Source organism: Vollenhovia emeryi, unplaced genomic scaffold (assembly GCF_000949405.1).
Source record: "Vollenhovia emeryi isolate VEMERY1.0 unplaced genomic scaffold, V.emery_V1.0 DF939197.1, whole genome shotgun sequence".
NCBI classification, from domain to species: domain Eukaryota; kingdom Metazoa; phylum Arthropoda; class Insecta; order Hymenoptera; family Formicidae; genus Vollenhovia; species Vollenhovia emeryi.
In genome coordinates, this window is record NW_011967169.1 from 314,116 (window position 1) to 338,343 (window position 24,228).

The following is a 24,228-nucleotide window of genomic DNA, read 5'->3' on the forward strand; positions in this document are numbered from 1 at the left end:
ACATTTTTTTCTTTTTACTCAACAATGAACAACGGCAATATTCAGAGTATCATTGAGGTAATAAATATTTTGAATCAACATTAGGTGACGCAGTTTCAATTACCACCATGGATTAAAAATACCAAGCATGGATACTATACTACTTTGTGTACTCTTTGTGGTATATTTTGTTCCAATTGAGTCGTGCACATCGCGACACTTTGTGTCTTCTTGTGTACGTTTGTGTTAAAAAGTGTAAAATAATTGGAAAGCACCCGATGTCTATTGTATCCAGCAGCCAATGACGCGAAGGATTTTGTTTTTGAGTGGGTCGGTACTCTATCACACGTGTACCCCATGGCTTGTCACAATTAGGGAAAATGGCTGATGAATCGTCGGGACGTGTTTTGACAATTTTGGTTGCCTGAGCTCCGATGGTCGCGGGTCGACGAGGAGTCACGTCGCGGTGGGAAGCGTAATTTCCGTGGTGTTCCTAGCGGTGGTGCCGTCGTTATGTAAAGTCCCAGTCATCCGTTCGCTCTGCGTGTCGCCCGCTAATCGTCCGCTCGTCCCGTGCGTAACGTTGGTTCGAACATGTCTCGATCTGCTCCTACCGTCGGGCAATACTTTTTCAAGAGACCGATATCACCTCTTTATCCAATAACGAAATCTGTGCGCGAGGTGAATCGCACTATCAATCACACACGATAAGTAATTTCATGTGGCGCACAAGGGTTGCCGACGTGCGAATCTAGACACTCGACCCGTCATTTTTTCGCCCGAGGTAGATCGTTTCTCATCTAGGACCGTGACGCGTCGCACAGTGTATTTGTACTCTCGACTCGATAATACAGCGTGTGTTCATTTCCTCAATCGACACTAAAAAGCATGAGTCATTCGTTTGAATGTAGATATAGTCTATTGCGTGCTGTAAGACGACTGTTTCTTTAGTTGTGAATTTTTCTTGTTGACACAGGTGACAATGCGACGAACCCACTGCATTCTCTGACGGAACGTCCTCCATGCGGCTAGGTGAATATAACACTTGTGAAAAGTCCGAGTCGCATCATGCCGAATTAGAGACGTGCGTCTTGTACAGTTTCCACAATCATGGCGTAGTCGAGGGATCAGTAAGGCAATAAAATGCCTGTCATGCAAATTAATAATGGGACAGCACTTTGCTAGTCTCAGAGACTTGTTTAGAATGGATGGTGAAAGACAGCCTACAGAGATATGCGCTAATGCGCTCGGCCACCCGTTGCCCTCGGAAATGGTGAATCGAGATGGCAGTGAGAGCTTGCCCGATAGCGAGACTAATGGCAATGTACCTGTAACGAATCCTAATATACTGCCCAACAGACCAGAATGTAAACTAGAGGGGAATTTGGACAACGATCATTTAAACTTAGATGTAGACAACCATAATACTAGATTCGAATCTTTGTATAGTCAACCCGTCGAAACTCCGGATACGAAGCAAGTTTGTAACAATGGTAACGTTACGAACGAGCCGCCATTTAGGCAACAGGAAGCGTGTTGCGATAGTTCTGGCGGTAGCAACAGTAGTAGCAGTTCCGAGGATAGTCCTGTAAATCCACCCTTAAGAAGATCCTCTAAAACTTTGTCATTTGGAAAGAGAAAAAGTATGTACCAAGTTTATCTCTCTCTTTCTCTCGCATGTAACTCTTGTAATTCCGCTGCTTGTCGACTGGTGCGATTGGTAATGTCAATTTGTTTGCTCGCATTAGATAAACAGCGCAACAAGGATCAAAGCCCAATATGTAATCACGTTTTATCGTCGAAGAAGAAACGTAGCAACTGGGTATTAAAATTTAACTGCGCCAAGAGCAAAAGCTCGAAAAACACGGACATTATTCCCGGCCAGGGGAACGGTAACTCCGATTGTATCTGCACCGGTTACAGGAGAACCGAGGAGCATCCTATGGGTGCGGGCATCGTGTTTAATAGTCGATCCGCTCCGCAAAGCCCCGTCCTCGGGCCTTTGCCACCGAGTCCCGTAATTGATTTATCGCGATTCAACCCCGAAGAATTTCCTATGGAAGTGCGTATTCATTTCTAGATGGTTTTTAAGAGAAGCTTACAGGGATTCGCTATCTATCAGTGGGCTTTTTCTTCTGTTTGAAGGATTGCGACGAACGCGCTCGAATGCAACGCGCTCGAGAGATGGAGGAAGGCGTCGAGCCTCCTCCCGGTTATAGGCCTAATTATCCTACTGGAATACAAGTTCACCCTAACGGAATAACGGTGGACAGTTTGGCGGCGTTGTTCCAAGCACATGCCGGCATACAAGCTGCCGCTCTTACAGCCTTATCCCAGATCGACTTTACGTTAATTCCAAATATCGAAAGGCCTGCGCACACGCAGGTAAACCATTTATGTCCTCTCGTGTCGCTGATTAAATTTATGTTTGTTCAATAGCCGATTTATATAAAAAAACGCGTCAAAAAGTAGCACGAGAATCGAGGGATAAGTGTATTTACAAGTCATGTGTGTTCACTGTTTCGCTATTTCATAATACAGGTGGATTATGTCCATTGTCTCGTACCGGACTTGAGATCGATCACAGCCTGCTCCTTCTATTGGGGTAAGATGGACCGTTACGAGGCAGAACGTTTATTAGAGGGCAAGCAAGAGGGTACGTTCTTGCTGCGAGATTCCGCGCAGGAGGAATTCTTGTTTTCCGTGAGCTTCCGTAAATATGGGCGCTCGTTACACGCACGGATCGAGCAATGGAACCATAAGTTTAGTTTTGATTCACACGATCCAGGAGTTTACGCTTCCGAAACAGTATGTATATTCGTCCCTATTTGTTTGCTATCTCGCACCTAGTATTGACAATCAACTTGTAGTAGCCTATTATCTGGTGTAATTCATAATCCGTTTATACGAGGTCCGATTTACAGGTATGCGGTTTAATCGAACATTATAAGGACCCCTCGTGTTGTATGTTTTTCGAGCCCATGCTCACTATCCCGTTGCATCGGAATTTCGCATTTCCGCTGCAGCATCTGTGCAGAGCGGTGATAACCACGCGAACAACATACGATGGCATAAACAAGCTGCAGTTGCCAAAGACACTTAAGAGCTATCTCAAAGAGTATCACTATAAGCAGAGGGTGCGAGTCAGGCGATTAGACACGGAAAGCGACTCGCACACGGACTGTAGATCCATATCATGTTTACCGATATGAATCTCTTCGTATTAATATTCGATAGAATTTTATTACATGTTGCATAATTATGTTTCTTTACCCATATTTACAGTTGTGCCGCCGTATCAAATGCGAGCGGTACGTGCATACGACATTGTAATACCAGGAATATCATGACTCTGACATACACAGTTACACAGAATATCATTGCAATATTAGCAATAAAAGCATTGTACTCGTCTTAAGCGATAATAGATACCGAGGGAGACGGCGTAGTATAATTAAAGAAAAAATAATAATAATAATGAAGAGGGAAGAGATAGAACTTGTGTGATTTTAGGCACGACAAGTGCCTATGTTCACTTGGCGAACTTTAGTAATCTTATATGTAAATACGTCAGGACGGCAGTGCTTCGTACACTTACACAGTGTATTGCGAAATCGTGTATTATGTAAACTTCAATATCATTGCTATTGTTCTTATTATTACTACTACACTTATTTCTTTATTTTATTCCTAACTACATGATCTTTTAACCATTATTTTGAATATGTGTAATTTTATCTTAATTAAAGTTACGGGAACAGTTTGTATATTGATAATTTTTATAGAACGATACCAAAACTTATGCCTGACAGGCGCGACAATTTAGTCTTTATTATTACAAAACTATGATGTCATCAAATTTAATCTTTATACATAGTTGAAGTTGTAAAATGAGAGGGAGAAAGAAGGAGGAAAAGAGTCATTGCAAAATCTGGTTCGTATTACTCCTATTGTGCCTATTTATAATGTTAAATATTATTAGATAAAAGCTGTCTGTGTTGACGTTTCTCATTGCCAGATACAAAAATCTATAATTTGTGTAAATTCTTTAAATTCCGACACGTGGAGATAATATCAGATGCAGTGAATTAAGTTTGGGGTAACAATGCAAATCATTGAATATTGAGAAATTTGCAAAGTATATAATATTATAGAAATTGTTAAAAGTATTGGTTAATGGTTATTCGTATAATGAACTTCATATTAAAAAAAAATAAAAATTTAATATTTATTACGTGTATATATTTTACTCGTGTCTCAATTCCTAAAAATACGGCGATTATATCACATATATTTTTGCTTCAGGAAAGAAACTACTTGATTACACAATTTGCGTTATATTTTATTAGATAATAAGTCACCTTTGATGAAGGATGTGGTTTTGACAACTTTAGAATTCCATTGTTCCTTTTGTGTCAATAAAACAAGATAAATATTTCAACATAATTTTGCTACATTGAAATCAAATTTTAATGCAACTCTTAGCTTCCATTTGTTCTCGCTGATAGATTCTTATTGTATCTCTGTACAAATTTCATGCAAAATTTAATATAAGACAATTATACTTGAAAGACTTATTTTTAATACATTTCCGTTACAATCTTCTTTTACAAATAGAATGTTAAAACGATGCGCAAGTTTTACACAAATTGCAGAAATAACAGTAGCATTAATTTCCAACTACGTATTGTGTGACTGGCAGCAGTACTTTGTAATTGAAGACGAAGAAGAGGGCGAATACCACCAGCATAAAAATATCTTGTATCAATGTTAAGAAAAATATAGATTTTATTGGTAGGAAAGAGCGACGAGTGTTGGGTAGCGTCTTACGCGTCTAACTGCAAAATTCAATGTTATACCATTGTATTATTTACGCGATCCGTTACTTAACATTATAACGCACAAAACTCGATGCTGACGTCGAGATATCTTGATCGGGATCTTAAAGGTTATGAGTGTTTTGACAACTGTGACAAAAGGATACTGATAAAATTCCTTTCCCATTTTTCTACCATATACAACTCAGTAACGAGCGTATATCGAAAGTACCAGTATTTCAGGAAAGAGTGTAGACTTCGTAAAACGTTAACCATTGTGGCTAGTAGCTACTAATTCACCGCTTGGACTTCTGCGTATCGACCTAGTTGTCGCAGTATAGTCCGAGCACTAGGTACTGGGTGCTACCTACTGCACGGAAGAAAAAATGTAAGCGCGATAAGACACGACAATGGGCAACTCGGCCAATCACAGCTGAGAGTTTAAAAATGGTAGCGTACTAAAAAAATTCGCTCATTGCCTACGGTTTTTCTGCGTACCATTGATTTTTTCCTACATGCTGGAAAGGTGCCTTTTCATACGCAGCATGCAGCAGCAGCAAATTAGTCACGTGATCCAAATTCACTACAGCATATTTGCTGCTCACGGAAAAGGAATAGCTGCAGCAGCACTGGCCGGCTAGATCGCGTGTCTGCTGCTTTGCTGTTCGTTCAATTGAACTTCACAGCGATGAAGCAAAATATGGTGAAATTTATTTTGCAGCATCTAGTAACAATTCTTCAACCAATAGCAGCGAGTTGCTGCGGCAGTATGCTGCGCATGAAATGGTACCTTTACTCTGCACCAGACAATAGCTGCGTTCGGCAATGCAAATCCGAGGCCTTTTCTATCTCATTCTCCCCCCTCGCTCACTCGAATGTAGAAGAGCGTCGCCATTTTTAAAGCGATTTCAAATCGAAGGGCTCGTTTTCATTGAATGTATTTACAGAGAGAAGCGCCCGAACGCCTGGTCTATGTGCATACATATATGTCGTTGCTTGTGTCGAACTTGGGTCGCTGAATGGAAAGATACATGTCTCTCGACGGCGTCTACGCAAGATCTTGCGACACGTATTTGTCGAATTCGTTGAGCGCCTTCCGCATCTCGTCGTATCTCGCGCGGTCGCACGCCTCGCGCAACGGCAGCCAGTCGAACGCCTGGTGCTCGTCCGACAATCTCACGGGCTTGTCCGGATTAAGCAGCTCCGCCAGCCAATAGATGACGATCTTCGGCGTCCCTTTCACTTGGTACGTCATCTCGTGCCTCGCGTCCTCGAAGATCTTGAGGTCGTGCGGCAGGAAGCCAGCCTCTTCCCGAGTCTCGCGCAAGGCCGTCTCCATGTCGGATTCGTCCGGGTCGACGTGCCCTGAGACAGCGTATGAACCGAGCTTAATCGCTCCAATTTTTTTTAAATTTAAATTATCGCGCTAATACGATCGTCCAACAACAAACAGTTTGACTCAACTAGTTGTTACGGTATGTGGCATTCAAGAATCAACTGTTTATTGCGATGAATATTTCCACGTACTTGGCTGGCCAAATTGGCGAGACGCTCGCCTACTGAGAGGTAATATTTTTCGCAAGAAATTCAAAGATAAGAAATATTTAGACTAACACCCTGCCACGTGAAGAGAGGAAGTAAACGTATGCGTATTGTATGTGCCAGAGAACTGAATCACGCGACGTGAACGGAACCTTAATCCGCTTGTTCGCCAAGTAACAGCTGACGAGCCGTGTCAATGTAGAGAAATGCTAACCTTTAGGCGGTGTCCAGTGATGGTCTCCGTACGATGTCTGCATCAGCAGATACTGAATGGTACCTTGTAGCCGGCGAAAAATCACAAGGCCGCAAGCGCGTTGTTGCAGCGACATGACTGCCGGTGGTCGGGAAATTACTGCCGATTACAGCTGTGAGCTAAAGTCCGTATCGAACCGCGCGTTAGAGATTGCGGGCGGGAAAATTCGGATTCGACCAATCGGAATGAGGCGAGCAAAGTTCCCGAGTAGCGATTTAAAATAATACAATACAACTCTGTCCTCCAGTGTATGCACGCTAGGAATCACTGACGCCTTCCCACATGAATTTTTGTGCACGTATCAATATATTTATACATTTTGCATATACATACATGAAAAGTGTATGTGTCCTACATTCATATGGGAAGGCATCAGCTCGGTGCACACTAATGCAAGCAACCAAATTCGCAATAAAAAAATATACTCGTCCATTGTGCGTCCTAATAAATGTTTCTCGAGACATCTTTCGAACCTCTTATACCCGCAAGCCAATGGCCTTCGAGTTGAAAAGAATGTAATTTTATCTTGTAACATTGATATTGTGTCAGCGATATTCGTAAGATCCAATACAATATTGATTTCCTTTCTCGAATCGTCGCCTATTTTTTGTACTTTTGCAAATTTAGCTCGAACGTATTTATACAGTGTATATATATATTGCACATTATTTGATAGAATAGTATAGAAAGGAATTACGTCCACTTCCTCCTTTCACGGTTGCAGGAAACAGGAATCTCATGCGATGAATCTATACCGGCACTCGGCTTTTCGCTGAGCTGCGAGTGAATTGATAATCGAAAGAAAAGAAAAGCTCGCTCGCGCGTTTGACAGGAATCTGAATTGGGAAACAATGCGTGTTACCATTTTATTATAAACGTTTTGCTACATTTTGGCTAGATACCGATCACCAGAAAACACTTAGCAAAGCTGTATATGTATGTACCTATCTACAAAGAGACCGACGTACGTGTGTATGTACGTAATTCACGTATGTGTGTAATGTGCGCGTAGTAGTCGTCGTAGTAGTGGTGGTCGCGCGCAGCCACGCGGGCGACAACTGCGGGAGTGCTATATTCTTTCGCGGCACTTACATACAAAAAATCACAAGAGAGCTCTCCCCCGGCGTTTACGCCGAATTCGATCTATCCTAATTGTAAGAGCGTCGCCCGTGTAGCTCCACGAGTCTAATTGTTTCTCGATAAATCCTTTTCTCACGCCGTTAAAATCAAGAATGTCTTTAGATTTATATCTTCTCCTTCACTTAAGCATCGATCATTAATTTATACATTTATTTCGTAAAGCAAGCGGGCGAAGGGTGGATTTATGTATAAGATTACGATAGATAATTAATTCATCTATATGTCGGGGATGTGTATTATTAATGCTATCTGAAGGATCTTACGTTAACATTAATAATAATAATAATAATAATGATAATAATAATTCCTATTTATGGTGTGTGTGTCTGTGTGTCTGTGTGTGACTGTAATACATCTCTATAGAGTCATTTACAACGGCCGCTCTGGATTATAATCCTTTTCTTTTTATTTTACACGGTGATAATAATGACGCTCGATATTGTACTCAGGATACTAACTCTGATAGACGTAGGAACAAATGGAAAAAAGAAAACGATCATTATCCTCTAATTTGCTAAAAGTGAAGTGGATCTCTCTCTCTCTCTCGCTCTCTCTTAGAGTGTGTAAATGTTTGCATCCAAGTTGCCTCTCCTTGTAAATCGATAACATTATTACTACATCGTTATATTACATTATCTCGCTTATTGGTTGATGAAGTAATCCGATAATGACGCGAAACTGGTATGGTTATGCACAAAGAAGGTAAGTCCCGATGCCGGTGCTGCGTTAATCATTTACTTAGAATTTTTGTCAAGATGTTCGGTAACGGACAATTGGCGCCGATACTTAGTTGCTATCAGTCGTTTCATGATCCGCAACACGACGTCGACATCGCGATCGTACATCGTGCTGGCGCGCTGAAGTTATACTCTGTATTTCTCAGTGTAGCAAGTGTTAGAAATGTGAAAAATCATTGAGTTTTATAGTATGTAAATAAATTAGTCATTGCCTATTTTAATAACATACTTCATTAATCTTAGGCAAATATAAAAAGTTTGCGATACTCGAGTTCCAAAGTGTATTTTATGATTTTGGTGTGTGAGGTTCTCTCTCGCTCGCTCTCTCGCTCTCTTTCTCTCACTCACTTTTTCTCGGTAATTTTTAGTACCTTCGTAATATATACTATATACACCAAGTCTCTAGTTCGCTTCTACGGTTTACGGTAATCTCTAATTTTATTTCATTCAACTGCAAATACTTCTGAATGAAAGGATTAAATAGTACAATATAGCCAATTATAATACTTAAATTTAATATTATCATATTTCTCGTAGAAATAACAAATCTTGTTATTACTGATGTAGTTTAGATTTATAATTCCAATTTTGAGAATGATGAAGTGTGGGTATTATTCACATGAAACACACGAGTAATAACTCGACGATATTTCTAAATTATGTTAATAATTTCTCTGCTTCTACCTTTATAGCATTGTGTATACTATATATAATATATACATATATATACATATACATATATATATATGCATACATATACATATATCTATACTCTTGTCGTCTATGATAAAAATAAAAATATTAATAATAATTATTACACGTTTTAATCATAATTGGCTAATGTCTATATAGTGCTGCGTATTTTCAAACTTATACTACAGATAAAAAAAGTAAAGTATCATAAAAATGTTTGAAAACAATGAACGCGGTTGCATAATGTGCAACATAAAATTAATTCAATTCATGATTTGTTTGCGGCGCTAATACATTACACGTGATGACGGATGCTCGTCGATAACGCAACACGTAACTCTCAGTTCTATAAATTTGTCAAATTATTTACAGGTAAAACCTCGTGTTTGTAAAATTTTACATGTAAGACGTAAGACTTGAGACAAACAGCAAGTTACAGAGAAATCTCTTGACGTTGCAGATGCACTGCTTTACGTTCTTTTATTTTCCGCGTAGTCGCGTCATTTTATTGTACAAGGAACGCCGATGCGGTGAAAAAGGAAATCGATGTGAGAAAATGTTTTATTAGGCACATTTAACAATCCGATTGCATCGATTCTACTTTAATTCTTCAGCATCTTACATCAGATAGTATTGCGATAAGTATTCGATAATCTTCTAGGGACATATTAATTTGTATGCAGATACCTTCAACGTCAAGACAACATAAAACGTAATACTGTTTGAAAATAAAGCGATACTTTATGACAGGTATGATGGATTGTTCGAAAATTGGGAAGGCAGATCAACCTGTAAGCACGATTATTTCCGCTCGGATGCACAGTTCCTTGTTATCTATAACGAAAATTCAAAACTAATAAACATAGATTATTGTATCTAATGCCAGCTTCTTTGTACGGTTGATCAGGTCAGCTGGTCCGTCTCTCTCTCTCTCTCTCTCTCTCTCTCTCTCTCTCTCTCTCTCTCTCTCTCTCCCCCCCCCCCTTTCTCTCTCTTCTCGCTCGCAAAACGTTACGAAGACCCGATCTAGTTCTCCATTTTGGCACTCGGGAGTATTTGAATACGTATTAGCCGTCACGGATCACAGTTTCGGACTTTTTTCGACGAATCGTTAATAGCGGCACCTCTCCCTTTTTTCCCCTCTCTCCTGACGATGACGTTCGTCGACCGGGACGGAGGAATCGCGTTTAAACGAATATTTCTTGGGTATCGGATTCGGAGTCGGAGTCCCAGAAGAAGAAACAAGAGTAAAACTCCTCGGTGACCACCGCCACTTGGTGGCTACGCTCACGAGGTCGTTATGGGTTGGCGCGATTGGCGGCTAGGGCGCCCGTGGCCGACAGTCACAGCTTGAGCTCGTTCGCGATTTTGCTGGCGATATTTTTAAAACCGATCGACGTGCCGGAGATACGCTTGAACCGCACCCCGTTCAGGGAAAGTCGTGGCAGCTTGCAGACTTCGATCTCCCACTGCACTTGGCTGTCCGTCGCCGCCTCGCCGTGCGCGCACAGCAATAGGAACCGCTCGCGTTGCTCGTACTGACATTTGTTGGCGTCCAGTACCTGAAACAACAATCTGATAACGTCTCTGGTCTCCCACGTAAACGTATCGTATCATCCGTCTTCATTCGGCTTTAAACGGGCTAATAACAAAGCGCACTACCGCCTTCGATCGCAACGTATTCATTAACATACACAGAAAGAAAAAAATGTTAGATCAACTCTTACATACTCAAATTAACGCATTCATCGTTTTGTATATATACGCAACAATCGTCTTAAAAGCATTTCATAATACAATAATTGTTACTTCAAGAATACATATTGTATAATTCTTTTGACACTAAAATCATTTTAATCGTTATACTCTTCGATTTGAAAATACGTCATTTTCTATCCAATATTGTTTCCTTCCCATTCAAGAAAATTATTCTTAAATAACAAGCATATATTTTTCTCGATTGAATGATATAAAAGTGCTTCAGTCAAGTAAGTTTTTCTTCTTTTAACGCAACGTAATCTCATTTCAAGATTTTCACGTTGAAACTAAACATATTTTCAAAAGAAGAATATTCTCTTCTTCTGTGTAAACTTCTCTTTATCAATACCTTTCGGATCTCAGACATTATTTCGTTAGGATCTCGACTACTGGTAGTCTTCATACTCCACGTGAAACGTAGACTGCGCGGCTTGACCTGTTCGTCATTAGTGGTAGCTCCGCTGTAACAAAAAGATATCTTAAACCGTTCAATTACCTATAAAGCGATTCCAGTGGCACAGATTTTACAATTGACGAATAAATTTATTGCGGTGGTAAATCCAACTGCGGTAAAAAGCACACATTTTCATTAAATCACGTAGCAAAATTCCAAACACGCTTCTACCTTGCACGCTTTTGTTTATCTAACGATAATTTACGAATTTGTCCGTATATTCGTTGCTTTCATCTATTATTAGAAGCTATAACGTGTTTTTATATTGCTTGTCAGGATGAAATTAAAAGTTACAAAATGTATCGAGTCATGTAAAATGTCGATCTTGTGCAGAATGTGATAAGTTGTACAATACATTGAAGCTTCAAACTTGCAATTGCGGCGTAAAAGTAAATTCTTAAACCCGAGTTAAAGAGATTCTACGATATAAAATCGTTGCGCTCTAAAATTCTTGCAAGCTGTCGATAGATAACGTAAAAGTGAATGTAAAATGGAAATTCGTTCAGAATCAAACCCTATAGAGAGTTATAACATACATGCGCGACATGCAAATCACTTATGTTATAAATTTAATTACACTTTTAGTGCTGCATACATACATTTACATTTATAGTAAAGAACACTTAAAAATGAGTTATACAAAAAGACAAACGTTATATGTGAATCATCGCAACCCTGGATATACATATATTAGGTTACTATCGTAACGTTGTCAAATCTTGGGGTATTCTTACGATAATGAAATGGCAATAAAAAAAGTCTCGCGCTGCACATATGTGATTGATGAAGCACGCAAGTGATAAGACAGGTGAAAATTACGAAGCAGAAATGACGAGAATCAATCATCCAACACGTGTTCCGCACACGTGTGTCAAACGAATATTATCTTGCATTGATAGTTATGCGCAACTGGAATAACATTCTTTTCTACAAATAATTGTAATAATTGGAACATAATTCTTATATTGACGTAATTATCTAAAACACTCTTGATGGACAACCGAACCACTTTACGAAATACGCATGTTATGTCGCACAAGGATGATCGTGCATCAAATATGAAATTGTATTTAAACGAACGTTAATGACCGACGAACTGAAAGTTGGGTGTACGCAAAATCAAGGAATGAATGAGTGAGAAATTAGAATACGGATAGTGGTATTATGGTATGTATAGCAACGTACCTCACTACTGGGTGCTTGGGGGGTACGGATGGGTCCATGGGGCTGAAATAACAAAACAAAGGCAGTTGCTAACAAACACTAAACATGATAAATTAATCAAATTGTCATATGTATAACAACCATCACCATCCTGTCACCATTGCACACTGATTACGACACAGAAAGTTATATGGTATGATGAGCTTGGAAAATCTCTGATGGGAATGGCATGTTGATATTTTCAAAATTGCACACATATATTTTTCTATAAAAATATAAAAGAAACACAAGGGCGTGTGGTGCTGACGTGAAATCTCATCGCGAGTACAAGCGCTTATTGTTTAAAGAAAGATAAATGTTATCTCTCGGAGAAATTAAGTTATGCAAATTGCGATTGTTTTTCTAGAATAATCTCAGATTCCTGATATCGTGTATCAAGGGATAAATTATGACCGTGTTGCGTAAATGTACAAAAAAAAGAGCCCAATTCACACATAACACATTCCTATCGAGTTACATGCATCGTGAACGCTATAAGACATATTTTCGCACAGGCAAAAACGTTCCTTTTATGTATACAAGGATTTAGAAATAAATTAATACAACATATACAAGACATTTTTGACATATTTATTAATGCGAAATTATTACTATTATTGCTCCTTAAAATTATTAAATAATATTTCTATCTTGTTTATATGCATCATAAGCTATTTACTGCCCTCCATAACGTAAAATCTAAATTAGAATTTCTAAATTAGGTTTTTTAAATAATGGATTGACTACAATTAATTGAATATCCTAAGGATCCACTCTGGATGCTTGGACGGGCACGTAGTTGGAGTGCAGCAAAGAGCGTAATCACTTAAAGACATGTTATATTATATAATTTGCAAACAAATATTCTTTAATTCATGTTTTGATATATTTAATATGACGTGGTTGTCTCTCTCTCTCTCTCTCTCTCTCTCTCTCTCTCTCTCTCTCTCTCCCTCTCTTCTTTAATTGTTCAATATTATTCTTTCTCTCTTTTCGCTTCTCTCATTTTCATACACACTAGTTTATTGGGTGACCTTAGCTATTACACTTCATTACCTTCATAACTTTCTAATATCACTTATGTATCCGAATATCGATAAACATGTGACAAATACAAAAACAAATCCTAGTAATGACGATTTTAAACATTCGTTGAAAATATATCAAAATACTAAATATATCGGGATACATTAATTGTGCAATCTCACGAGATGTAAATAAAAAGTTAATTGGAAATATCTCATATCATACAATAGAAGTAAATGTACGATTTTTTTTTAAATATCCTTCATACAAAAGAATATAAAAAAATCATCAATGTCTTAAAAGATCAGAGACGATAAAATTTCTCTGATTTGCTACAAGTAGGATAACATATTTAATTTAAAAGCAGCCCAAGGCCACTCTATAGGATACGCCATGATTCGTTAATAAACGTATAATAATAGTTATTTGCCATATAAATGTAGAAGCTATTTTGCGTTGACCAGATATTATTAATAAATGCTACTGGCAATGACTGTGGAAGGATTAGTGCACTGATCTATCGTGTAACGAGATGTTTGAAATACACAATATTATATGGGAGAGAAGGCACGTATATGCGATATTGGGGTAACACATGATCACAATTCTCGAATTTATTTATAACATACGCAAAGACAATACCTGTACTTAGTATTGAAATAAAGCCAGATTGCAGAGAGAGAGGTTATTAGTATTTTTAATAGCTACGTCTTACACCGTAAAGGTTTACGCGCAATATCTGGCTCCTGTATTTTTCATTCAAAATCTGGTAGGTATGATTTCTTATATATTAAAAAATATATAGGTTTCTATGATAAATATGACATTTATAAAAAGTAATCTTGGGTATAAGCTATTATATATGACAGTTAATTTAATCGGATTTTTAATATTACGTTGTACTAAGCACAGCATTGCTCTTTAACAAGAAATCAGCTCATTAACATTTATCTTTATTGTTATACAGTGAGATTATCAAAGACATACGTGCTTAAATATTGTATATTTCTAATAATTAAATAATGATATAATGTATAGATTAGGATACATTAATCAATATACAAATAAATGAAGTACCAATTAATTATGGCCTGCCTTGTTCAAATAATGTTCGATTATATGTCGTGTTTTCAATAATTTATACAATACAAATTAATATTTATTAATAGAATAAATTAAAGCAAGGTGGGTAAAATCGAATTGCCATTCATTGCAATCAAATAGCACTCTAATCATAATGTATTAGTCAGCTTTGAGATCAACGTCGGAATAGTATTATACATAATTTCCAATTTGCAGAAATAAAGAATTATTCTGGTATATTAAATTTATTTTTTTTGTGTAATCTGTTGCTATTTGTTTACAGAATCTCGACAATGAAAAATGTTTGATAAAAATAAGTTATACTTTAATTAATCGCACTAAACGACAAGCACTTTAATCAAAGAGAAAAGATAAAGTGGAATGCCTGATATATGTTTCACATAACTCCATATTTGCGTTTATTCGACTGAAATGTATTTGTTTTTAACAAATTGAGTCAACTAAATAATATTCAAATATAAATGCAATTATTACACTGACATTGATTACAAAACGTAGACATAAAAATCAATTAAAACGAACAATGTACGAAGAATATTCAATTGTAAGATTGGTTTTCTTTAAATATTGTAAATAGATCGAGTTGATTAGCTCCTTTACTTGTTTAGATTCTTTCATTCTTGCAAAGAAATACGTTATTTATTATAACTCGACAATGATCTACAAATAAGAAGAAAAGTATAAAGCCGCACCAGATACTTTACGGAAGAAAATGTTGTAGCTATGTCAATATCTAAACATACATATGTATATGACAACATACGTATCCATTCATTTTTAAGGACATACTTCCTTGAATTTCGTTTTAGTGAAAGAATCAGTACAAGAAGCCAATGTATAAACTTATTAATGACATTACAAGAAAGCCAGACACGTATTCCACGCTATCTTTGAAAAAAGGAATCTATGCTGGATATCAAAAGCAATATATATGTTACACCGTAAAATCAGTATCAGCGTAAAATCAGTAACTGTACACACTTACTAGTAAATTTATGCGTATATGCTAACCTTATGTTATTAAAACTGCCAGAAGAGGAGACAATTGATACTTTTGCTAGAAAATGTATGCACTTACTAGGTATTTTAATTTAGCGAAAATGTATTCCAACAGAGAGTATGTAATTAAAAATATTACTCTGTACAGTTTACTATGTTCCGATAAATAGAAATTATTTTATTAAACAACAAAATATTTGTTTACTTCTCGTATTTTTGAAAAGTTCTTTGTTTAGTTTTCTGATAAATAGTTATTTTAGATCGTATGATCGACAATTATCATTGTTCAAAGTATCATAGCATATTAATACTTCATTATTTCAATAAAATTAAACTGCATGCAGTTTAATTTATAAATCATTTGTTAAACAGGATAGGTAATTCGTATACGCAAAAAAGTTTGTACTACTTGGTATGTTTTCACTGAAGCTGAATAAAAATATAGGGTTGCGAGTAAATGTATATGTTTACTAGAAATATATTTATTTCCATTTTTACTCTTTTTGTCTAACCTTAAATAATTTACTAACAAATACATTTATTAATAAATATATACAATTACTGAATTTTACGCTTTCACTGTGATATATATATATATATAGATATATATAGTACATTATATTATACTCGGTCAATGGTATTAACTTCAACGAGCAACATAATATTATGCAAAATAGGAAAATACGCAATATAAGAGATATTACTTTAATTATTTGCAATAACGAAAGTTTTATCATTAGAGTCGACATTATAACTTGAAATATTATTACTATCCAACATATTTTCCTAAAAAAGAAAAAAAGAAAAAATTAACTATACTGTTACAAGATATACAACATTATTCTAGTCCTCATTGTAATTTATGGAAAAAAAAGAGAAAATCAAAACGAAATAAAATAATACATTCGTGGAAGATGCGATTGCCATGGCGCGATATATCTGCATGCGGCTCGCTCTCATTTCAGCTCTGGGGAAACAAGGCGAGACTTCCTCCTTCACTTAAAAAAATCTGTCAAAGTACGAACAATCATATGTACTCTATTATCTATTAAATCTGTCTGGTTCGTTCGTTAGTGTTAGTATAACTATAACATTTTCCTCACACTCGAAATTCTCTACCACTCGTAATCAATCATGACGATCGAATATAATATACTTTCACGTTAGCAAGCATCTGTCGCTTTTATCTTCCAAAGGCAGTATAGAGAGAAAAAAAAAGGGGTATTATATAAGGATAGTAGTGATATACAAAAACAAGGAACATGAATAAACGTGTGTTTCTCCGATAAAATATAAATAAGACATTATTAAAGACGTTAAAGAGTTCGTTCGAAAGAAAATATTTAGGAGTTGTAAAACACTTGTGTGCTAGTTTATATATGTATCGTTGATTTGCAGATAAAAGTCATTTCATCACATTTGTAAGATTACTAGTTTGCTAATTTCAATGTAGGAGAATAATCTATGCCTGTCACACATCTGCCGTTCCACAGAAAAATATGCTTTCCGGTGTATAAAGATAAGTGTTTTGAGCACACTTATTAAAAATCACACCTATCATTTTAGTGGCTAGATACTTTACGTCGGGCGGCATCTATTAACTATCATCGCTTCTCATAAAATGGTTTGACATTCTCTGCTGTGACTTTGTAACGAAAGCAAAACAAGTGACAGCTAAGACAGCTTTAGTGGAGTGAAAAATGGTAGAAAAATATAAAGAGAGAGAGATGTGTCAGATTTCTCTTTAGATGGACGACGTAAAGTATGCATACGGTTATAGGCAGGCTGAATTAGGAAAGGCACAGATATCATCAGTGCTATATCTAAGTGCGTAAGGCGATTTCCTGGTTTGTGATTTCAGGAAGACATTTTTCTCTATTCATATAATCATACATACATATACGTACATATATATATATATGTATATAAATTTGGATACGATGATACACGATATGTACACATATACATATCGTAGATGACGCACAATATTCGACATGTAAAAGTTCTTAAAAAAGTAATTTACATTCAATCTTGAGAACCACAGAATAACGGAGTCAAGAGTTTTTCTTTTCTCTTTTGAGATTGTATACATCACACAATATCCATTGAGCGGTTGACTAATAATAAATAGTCTTTTGCCTCTTTGCCCAGCTCGATTCAACATGCGTTAGGTACGCATCGGGTATGCTGTATCATGATACTGTCGGCACATCGGTTGTGTTAAAACCCGTGTCTGTATGGCCTTTCGCTTGTCGGAACTCGAGAGATGAAGCGAAGCTTATATGGTTCATGGCCTGCAGCATATAATATATATATACCGGTATGAATTGATAATAGAAACGTCAGATATTCGTTCTGATGCACCAATGGCTATGGATGCCGTCAATTCGCACATTTCTGCACAATTATTCTGTACTATGTTGGAACGATGAGTACAGTGACCATATCATGAAAGTGACAGAGAATATTATAACAATTGTCTACAACGAATTGTATACTCTCGTTATTCTGCAGTCTTCCATCCTCAGCTCCAAGTACTTATGTACGTGTGTAGTATGCGCTGTCATTTTGCATTTAAATGTGCGATACGATAATTAGATTCCAAATACGTATATATATGGATATATATATCCATATATATCCATATATATACATATATATGTATAATAAATCAAAGATATGCCTCGCTACAATCGAGTGAAAAAGAGGGATGCACAATGAGTATGCGAGGTGGCCTCAATTCAGCCAAGCAGTGTGTATTATTTCCAACGATCGATGTCAAGAGAATTTGTCTTCAGCGCGAATCTTATAACAATATAATATATACGATTTAATCTATTTATAATATAGTGAATAAATAAAAACTCTATACAACGCTGTGTACTTTTCGTTATGCATATAGAACGAAAATATTTCTACTTAGAATTCAGCTAAAGGGTACAATCTGTCAAGCCAATATTTATGGGACAAACAAACAATACAGATAGGTGAAGTACGCGATACGCTTGAGGATGAAAATGGTATATAAGTAAGTATAAATAAAGCTACGAAACAAAATGCATAAGCTACATGTTTTGCGGCTTTCACTGATAATGGTCGCTGCTGGCTCATCGAATTTATAACAAATAATATCATATATATCCTTATAATATGTAAATATATCGTATAGAATTTCCAGAATTACATAGTCATTGTGCATCCTTAAAAACAGAAACGTCATTTGCATGCAAACAATAGATACAATTTATCAAACTATATCACAATATGAAATATAACCGAGTATATTAAAATCTCAACACTTAAATGTTTAAGATGCTAAGCATGCACTGAGGATCCACTGCAAAGCTGTGATGTTTATGCTAGCATTTTCAGTTTGTATTTGTAATCGGATAACACGGCGGCATGAAATTACTAAATATATATTTACTACTTGGTATGTAGATATATCGTTAAGTAAATTATAACAAGTATGGATGTAGAATCAAATCAAGGAGAGAATCAAAAATATATAACCATGTTTTATGCTATGAAATATTTGATTTTCATGGATCTTCTTTACGCGTGGATATAGAAAGTTTCGATTAAAATAGTACATGCAACAATTATGTATTGTATTTAAAAGTGTCGATTTTGGGTAACTCTGCTAATGACTTTGGTACTTTAGTATACACTTCTCTTCTAGATATCTTCATCATCTTTACGGGAGTCAATTATCAGTAATTATTAAACTTTTTTTTAAATTTTACATTAATATCAATTAGGAAATTATTGAGTTGAGTATAATCCCATTCAATTGTTTGTTTCACACAATTGGCTCATATTACAAAATACGTGAACGGTAAAAAAAAACTTCGTAAATGTACAGTGGTAATACAATCGTACAAATTATTAGCATGCTGTCAAATACCGATATCGTTAAGTATCAATTTAATTAATCATAGAACTTACCGTTTGGAGAACTTGGAGGATAATTTTGAGAAGAAGGACGGCCTTGCTAGTGGGCTAATTGCATTTGTGTCCTGCGTTTGTGTGTGACCCTGAAAACATATTCATGTTAATTGTTAATAAAATAAATAACTCTTTATAATTAACAATTACTAGCTAATGAAAAAGATAAACTTGTCGATCCGATTCTTCTCCTACAGGTATATCTTGAGGGCTCACCTGAGTGTGATTTCGCTGTGCTCTGTTTTGGCCAGAATGGAACGTACTGCGGCTCGGAACATTCCGTGGAAATGCTGGCGTAGTGGTTGTGGCCAGTCTGTTGCTTGTGCATACACCCAAACTAATAACAAATAATGATTTCTGTTTTAATACAGATTGCAATCGCGTGATAACTGTATAAGCTGATTTATCAGCATTTTTACTTGTATGCACATAACGGATCGTGGAAAATATAGTTCGCAGTAAATACACTACCATATTATCACCCATTCAATTAAAGTGAAGCTGGTATCAAGATGCAAAGAGGATGTAAGGTAGATAATTAGTTGTTTAACTACTATATTTCTAAATATATTATTGTAAAAGTTTTCAACGCGCAAGCAATGTCTTATAAGTTAAGTGAATAGAGTTAATAAAGCAATATTGATAAGAGAAATTAATTCATACTGATAAAAAATATGTAGCAAGTTATTGTTCAAATAGGCACAGTTTACAACTGCGCATGCATGTTGGGAAGAATTATTTCAACAATATAATTGTGCTTTTTGCGAGAGATGCGTTTTAAATTGTATAATAACCCTAGAAAAGGCTTCATGATTGTAAATGATATTAAGTACAACTTAAGTGTCGGGTCGTATAAATAATTTATAAACTACATACTATTAAGTAGCAGCTTATTTTCTATATACAATGCAGTAAATTGTCGAAATTGACTAGGAAAATATAGAGAAATATACACATCAAACACGCGTATTTGTATATAAAGTTAATAATCAATTGAAAATAAGTACGTTGTTTCATACAACAAATTGTGACAACATGCTCCTCTATATACTACAGTATATTATCATAATTCTCCTACATATTAAGCTTAGTAATCAATCAAGAGTCATACAAAAATTTTCAAGTGAGCGAAATGTAAGCATGTCGAAATTGTATCATGAATCGTAATGAGATGGTTGTACCATGATTAAACCTAAATGATTTTTATACAAATGGAAAAGAAAGCAACAAAGCTGATGTAGAAATCTAGCCAAGTTCATCTCATGCAAATGAAAAGGAAAGAAGAGGAAGAGAGAGAGAGAGAGAGAGAGAGAGAGAGAGAGAGAGAGAGAGAGAGAGAGAGAGAGAGGAGTATAAAAAAAAGCAATGAGAAAAAAGAATTGAGAAACAATGAGAGAATGACCAGAAACTATCCTAGAGAATCCCTATGTCGACAATTTTTTTAATGAAGCACTCAAAGAGATCGGCACTGTCGTTCTTGAGCTTCTGAGAAACGAGCTTTCTCATCGTCTGCTCCGACAAAATTAGCGAGACTGAAATGACAAGAGAGACCTAATTACCCTAAGAGAGTTAGTGGCCCAAGAAAGAAGTAATGAAATGAAAGAACGAATGTATATCCGAAATATATATAATATATATATATATTTAAAAATATGCAGGAATGTATGCAGGTCTTTCGGTTTTTGTATTAGGCATCGGGGGCCTGTACCTCTGCCTAAGAGGGTCAGCAGTGGCGAGTAAGGAGTTGTGGGCGTTGCGTGGTTGAGGGTCCAGTAGTGAATGGTCGCTGGGGGGTACACCACTTGAGGAACGGTGACTTGCGCTGATGCTCGCAGACTTGGTGTGACCCCGCGTTGGTCTAGTGCCCTCGCCCAGGCTGTGCACAAAACTAATCAGCACATTGCCGAACCTTATGTTCCACGAGATTCAATCCTATTTTTGTTTTTATATAATATAAAGAAGTAGAAAATCTCTCGAGATTGTACAAAAGCAAACCGGGGCGAGATTTACGATTTCTGAAATTTTAGATATCGAAAATATTTTATTACGTATTTATGCATAATAATAGATTTAATTCTCGAATGAAAATAAAGAATTACATTCAGAGTTTTTTTGTTTCAAATAATGATTTAATTCTTACTTATGTAATGTTAGTTCGTCTTTTATGTTGTATATTGTTTTAAACAAAGAAAGAAGTATATTTAATTAATTTTCATATATACCTAAACGTGTTTCATTTATCCGTAAAAATTCTAAAAACCCTGGGCACATATATATACATGTATGTGTAACATATATACACATATAAATTATATATATCTTTACAGAAATATATATTTTGTAACAAAACTTTGTTGACAAGGAATGTAAAAGGGAATCGTAAGGACGGAAAAAGGAGAATGAAAATACTAACTGCCGCAGCTAATGTAATCTTCGCGAAATGGAGCTCGATAAGAGAACAGAATATGATGCTACAACGTAAAGATGAAAAATGTATGATGATGTTAATGTGTGTATCTAAACACCTTCTCGACTAGAAATATATTTGAGATAACAGAGTTATACATGTGGATGCGTCTGTGGTCTGATATCATTTCAGCAAGCGTTTGTACATGTACATGTATAAACGTTACATCGGATTGTCCATTTGATACATCTGTCAAGCCATAAAGAAAGTGATATCGCAATGAACGATTGGCAGGCAGCAGCCAGCATGCTAGAGCAATGCAACAAACAAATGAACTCCCCGCGGCTTTTAATGACAGACTTTGTTATTATTCACTCGATTATCAAGTCGTTTCTCGAGTAATGGTTTAGTGTACTTTGCACACATAAGTAATCAGTCGTCTACAGTTAGTGAAAGTAAAAGTGTTAAGTCGATAGAAAACGTCACACGAGATGCACTAATATTCTTATTTTATGTATATATCGTTATATAGTTAATGAGATACTGGACTGTAATTTAATTTGCCAAGATAAGTTGATAATAACAAGTTTAAGTTATATATAAGGGACGAAAACTAAATACACATCCAATATCCCATACGTTAAATCGAGAAGTGAGAATACATATGTATATATAGAATATCAGAAAAAAAATATAATAAAGAATTTTCTAGCACTCGAGGTTTATTCTTAAATTATATTTGTGTTCTGTTTTCATGTAAATAGATCGCATGTTTCGAATAAAAATAATTGGTTATCACTATACCTGGGTACTTCGTTGGTTCTTTCAGTAGACGATGATGATGTTTTCGCTTGATCATAGGAGATGGTGCTACGTCGACCAACAGAACCAGGAGCAGGTGAGGTAAGAGGCCGACCACCACCTACTCCTGCATTCATTGTGTTGCTCTTGCCTACCCTTGCTTTACCACCAGGACTTGTACCCACGCCTAGAATGAACATTGTCACTGCAAGCCTCATTAGATATGGTTCAACACAAAACAAAAAGCAACATACTTTAAATTATAACAAACAGAAACATATCATCAAAAAGATTATGAGCTGCCACGTCTAACCTGCTTCCATATTAAGGAACAAACATAGAAAGTAATCGACTCGTCCCTCTTTTGCACAAGTCAATGCATTGTAAAGACCCAACATGATAAATGATTTTAGATTTTAGAGATATATGTGCATGATATGAAATAAAATTATGACAACATGATTATGCGTTCAATCTTACATACAAACATATAAGAAACAGGCATGACAATTGGACATTAAAATGTGTACGATCAGAATCTTCGAGAACGATATGAATGTAACGATAAGTACGATAAAATTTATGATTTATGAACGATACGGAATAATACGAATAACACAAATAACAGATAAATTACAAATTAATTGTAAATTCGATAAATTAGGTATTACACAATTGCGCCCTTATCCAAAGCAACCTCACCCAAAGATTTTGCTCAAGCATCACGAAGGAAATATAGCGCGACAAAAAATCGAATATATTTTTTTTTCTAAAGAAATTTCTATTATAAAGTATTGTTCAAGGACAAAGTATAACAACTCACTAGTATCTAATTGCCCAGGTGGTTGACTGTTTTTAGGTGCAGAGGGCCGGCTTGCAGAAACGCGAGCGCTATTTTCCTTGATTGTGGCAGCGTCCACGGTATTTTGTCGTTTAAAATTACCCCCACTTCCAGTCACAGTTGTGCCAGTTATTGCAGTCGCGTGATTGTGATTCGTTGCGTTACCTGGACTGGGTGCGCCTCCTAATAAGCGAAAAGATTATATAATAAAATAGCTTATTTTAAACAGAGTACTTACATAATAATATAATAATATTTATTTCCTTCAGCTTACATAGCCAAGAAGTGGACTTCGTTTACAATATTTTCCTTAACCCATTCATTCATCCACACCTTACATCCATCATCCTATACTCTTCCCCTCTGTTGTTCCTTCTCTCTCTCTCCCCTATCCTCCCCCCTCTCTCAGCTTTCTGATTTCGCTCATCCACTCTCTCGCTTCCCTCTTCCCCTCCTCGCTTATAATATCCTTTACCCTCATCCTGTTCTCTACATATCCCCTTAGATGCTCAATCGTACCCTCCCC

General features: G+C 36.2%; 3 protein-coding genes across 20 annotated transcripts in view; 1 reads left to right on the plus strand and 2 right to left on the minus strand.

Annotated features, from left to right (window-relative positions):
* Positions 1–323: 323 nt before the first annotated feature.
* On the plus strand, positions 324–4,210 carry LOC105561991. Of its 5 annotated transcripts, none has more exons than XM_012012430.1 (6): positions 324–763; positions 956–1,622; positions 1,728–2,041; positions 2,125–2,364; positions 2,521–2,787; positions 2,904–4,210. In XM_012012430.1, the coding sequence occupies exons 2-6, from the start codon at positions 1,145–1,147 to the stop codon at positions 3,189–3,191; spliced, it is 1,587 nt and encodes a 528-aa protein (XP_011867820.1). In that variant the 5' UTR covers positions 324–763; positions 956–1,144; the 3' UTR covers positions 3,192–4,210. The 5 variants fall into 5 exon arrangements, with proteins under 5 accessions (XP_011867820.1, XP_011867821.1, XP_011867819.1 ...); XM_012012431.1 differs by having other exon boundaries at positions 324–660; XM_012012429.1 differs by having other exon boundaries at positions 324–552.
* A 1,508-nt stretch (positions 4,211–5,718) lies between these two features.
* On the minus strand, positions 5,719–7,369 carry LOC105561993 (bis(5'-nucleosyl)-tetraphosphatase [asymmetrical]). The gene is made up of 2 exons (XM_012012434.1): positions 6,553–7,369; positions 5,719–6,161 (listed from the first exon to the last, which is right to left on the minus strand). Exons 1-2 carry the CDS (start codon positions 6,665–6,667, stop codon positions 5,845–5,847), a joined length of 432 nt encoding a protein of 143 aa, XP_011867824.1. The 5' UTR covers positions 6,668–7,369; the 3' UTR covers positions 5,719–5,844.
* Positions 7,370–7,444: 75 nt separating this feature from the next.
* The window catches only part of LOC105561994 (serine/threonine-protein kinase MARK2-like), a 104,139-nt gene continuing 87,355 nt past the window's right edge, over positions 7,445–24,228 (minus strand). For 9 of the 14 annotated variants that reach the window (XM_012012447.1, XM_012012446.1, XM_012012448.1 and 6 more), the window contains 8 exons: positions 23,685–23,885; positions 22,865–23,066; positions 21,362–21,529; positions 19,870–19,990; positions 19,654–19,742; positions 12,559–12,600; positions 11,269–11,380; positions 7,445–10,723 (listed from right to left, as the gene is read on the minus strand). In XM_012012447.1, coding sequence (XP_011867837.1) covers positions 10,505–10,723; positions 11,269–11,380; positions 12,559–12,600; positions 19,654–19,742; positions 19,870–19,990; positions 21,362–21,529; positions 22,865–23,066; positions 23,685–23,885 — 1,154 coding nt within the window. In that variant the 3' untranslated portion in view covers positions 7,445–10,504. Of the gene's footprint in view, positions 10,724–11,268; positions 11,381–12,558; positions 12,601–13,581; positions 18,000–19,653; positions 19,743–19,869; positions 19,991–21,361; positions 21,530–22,864; positions 23,067–23,684; positions 23,886–24,228 lie in introns of those variants that run through there. The other 5 variants (XM_012012440.1, XM_012012441.1, XM_012012442.1 and 2 more) reach the window with 5 other exon arrangements.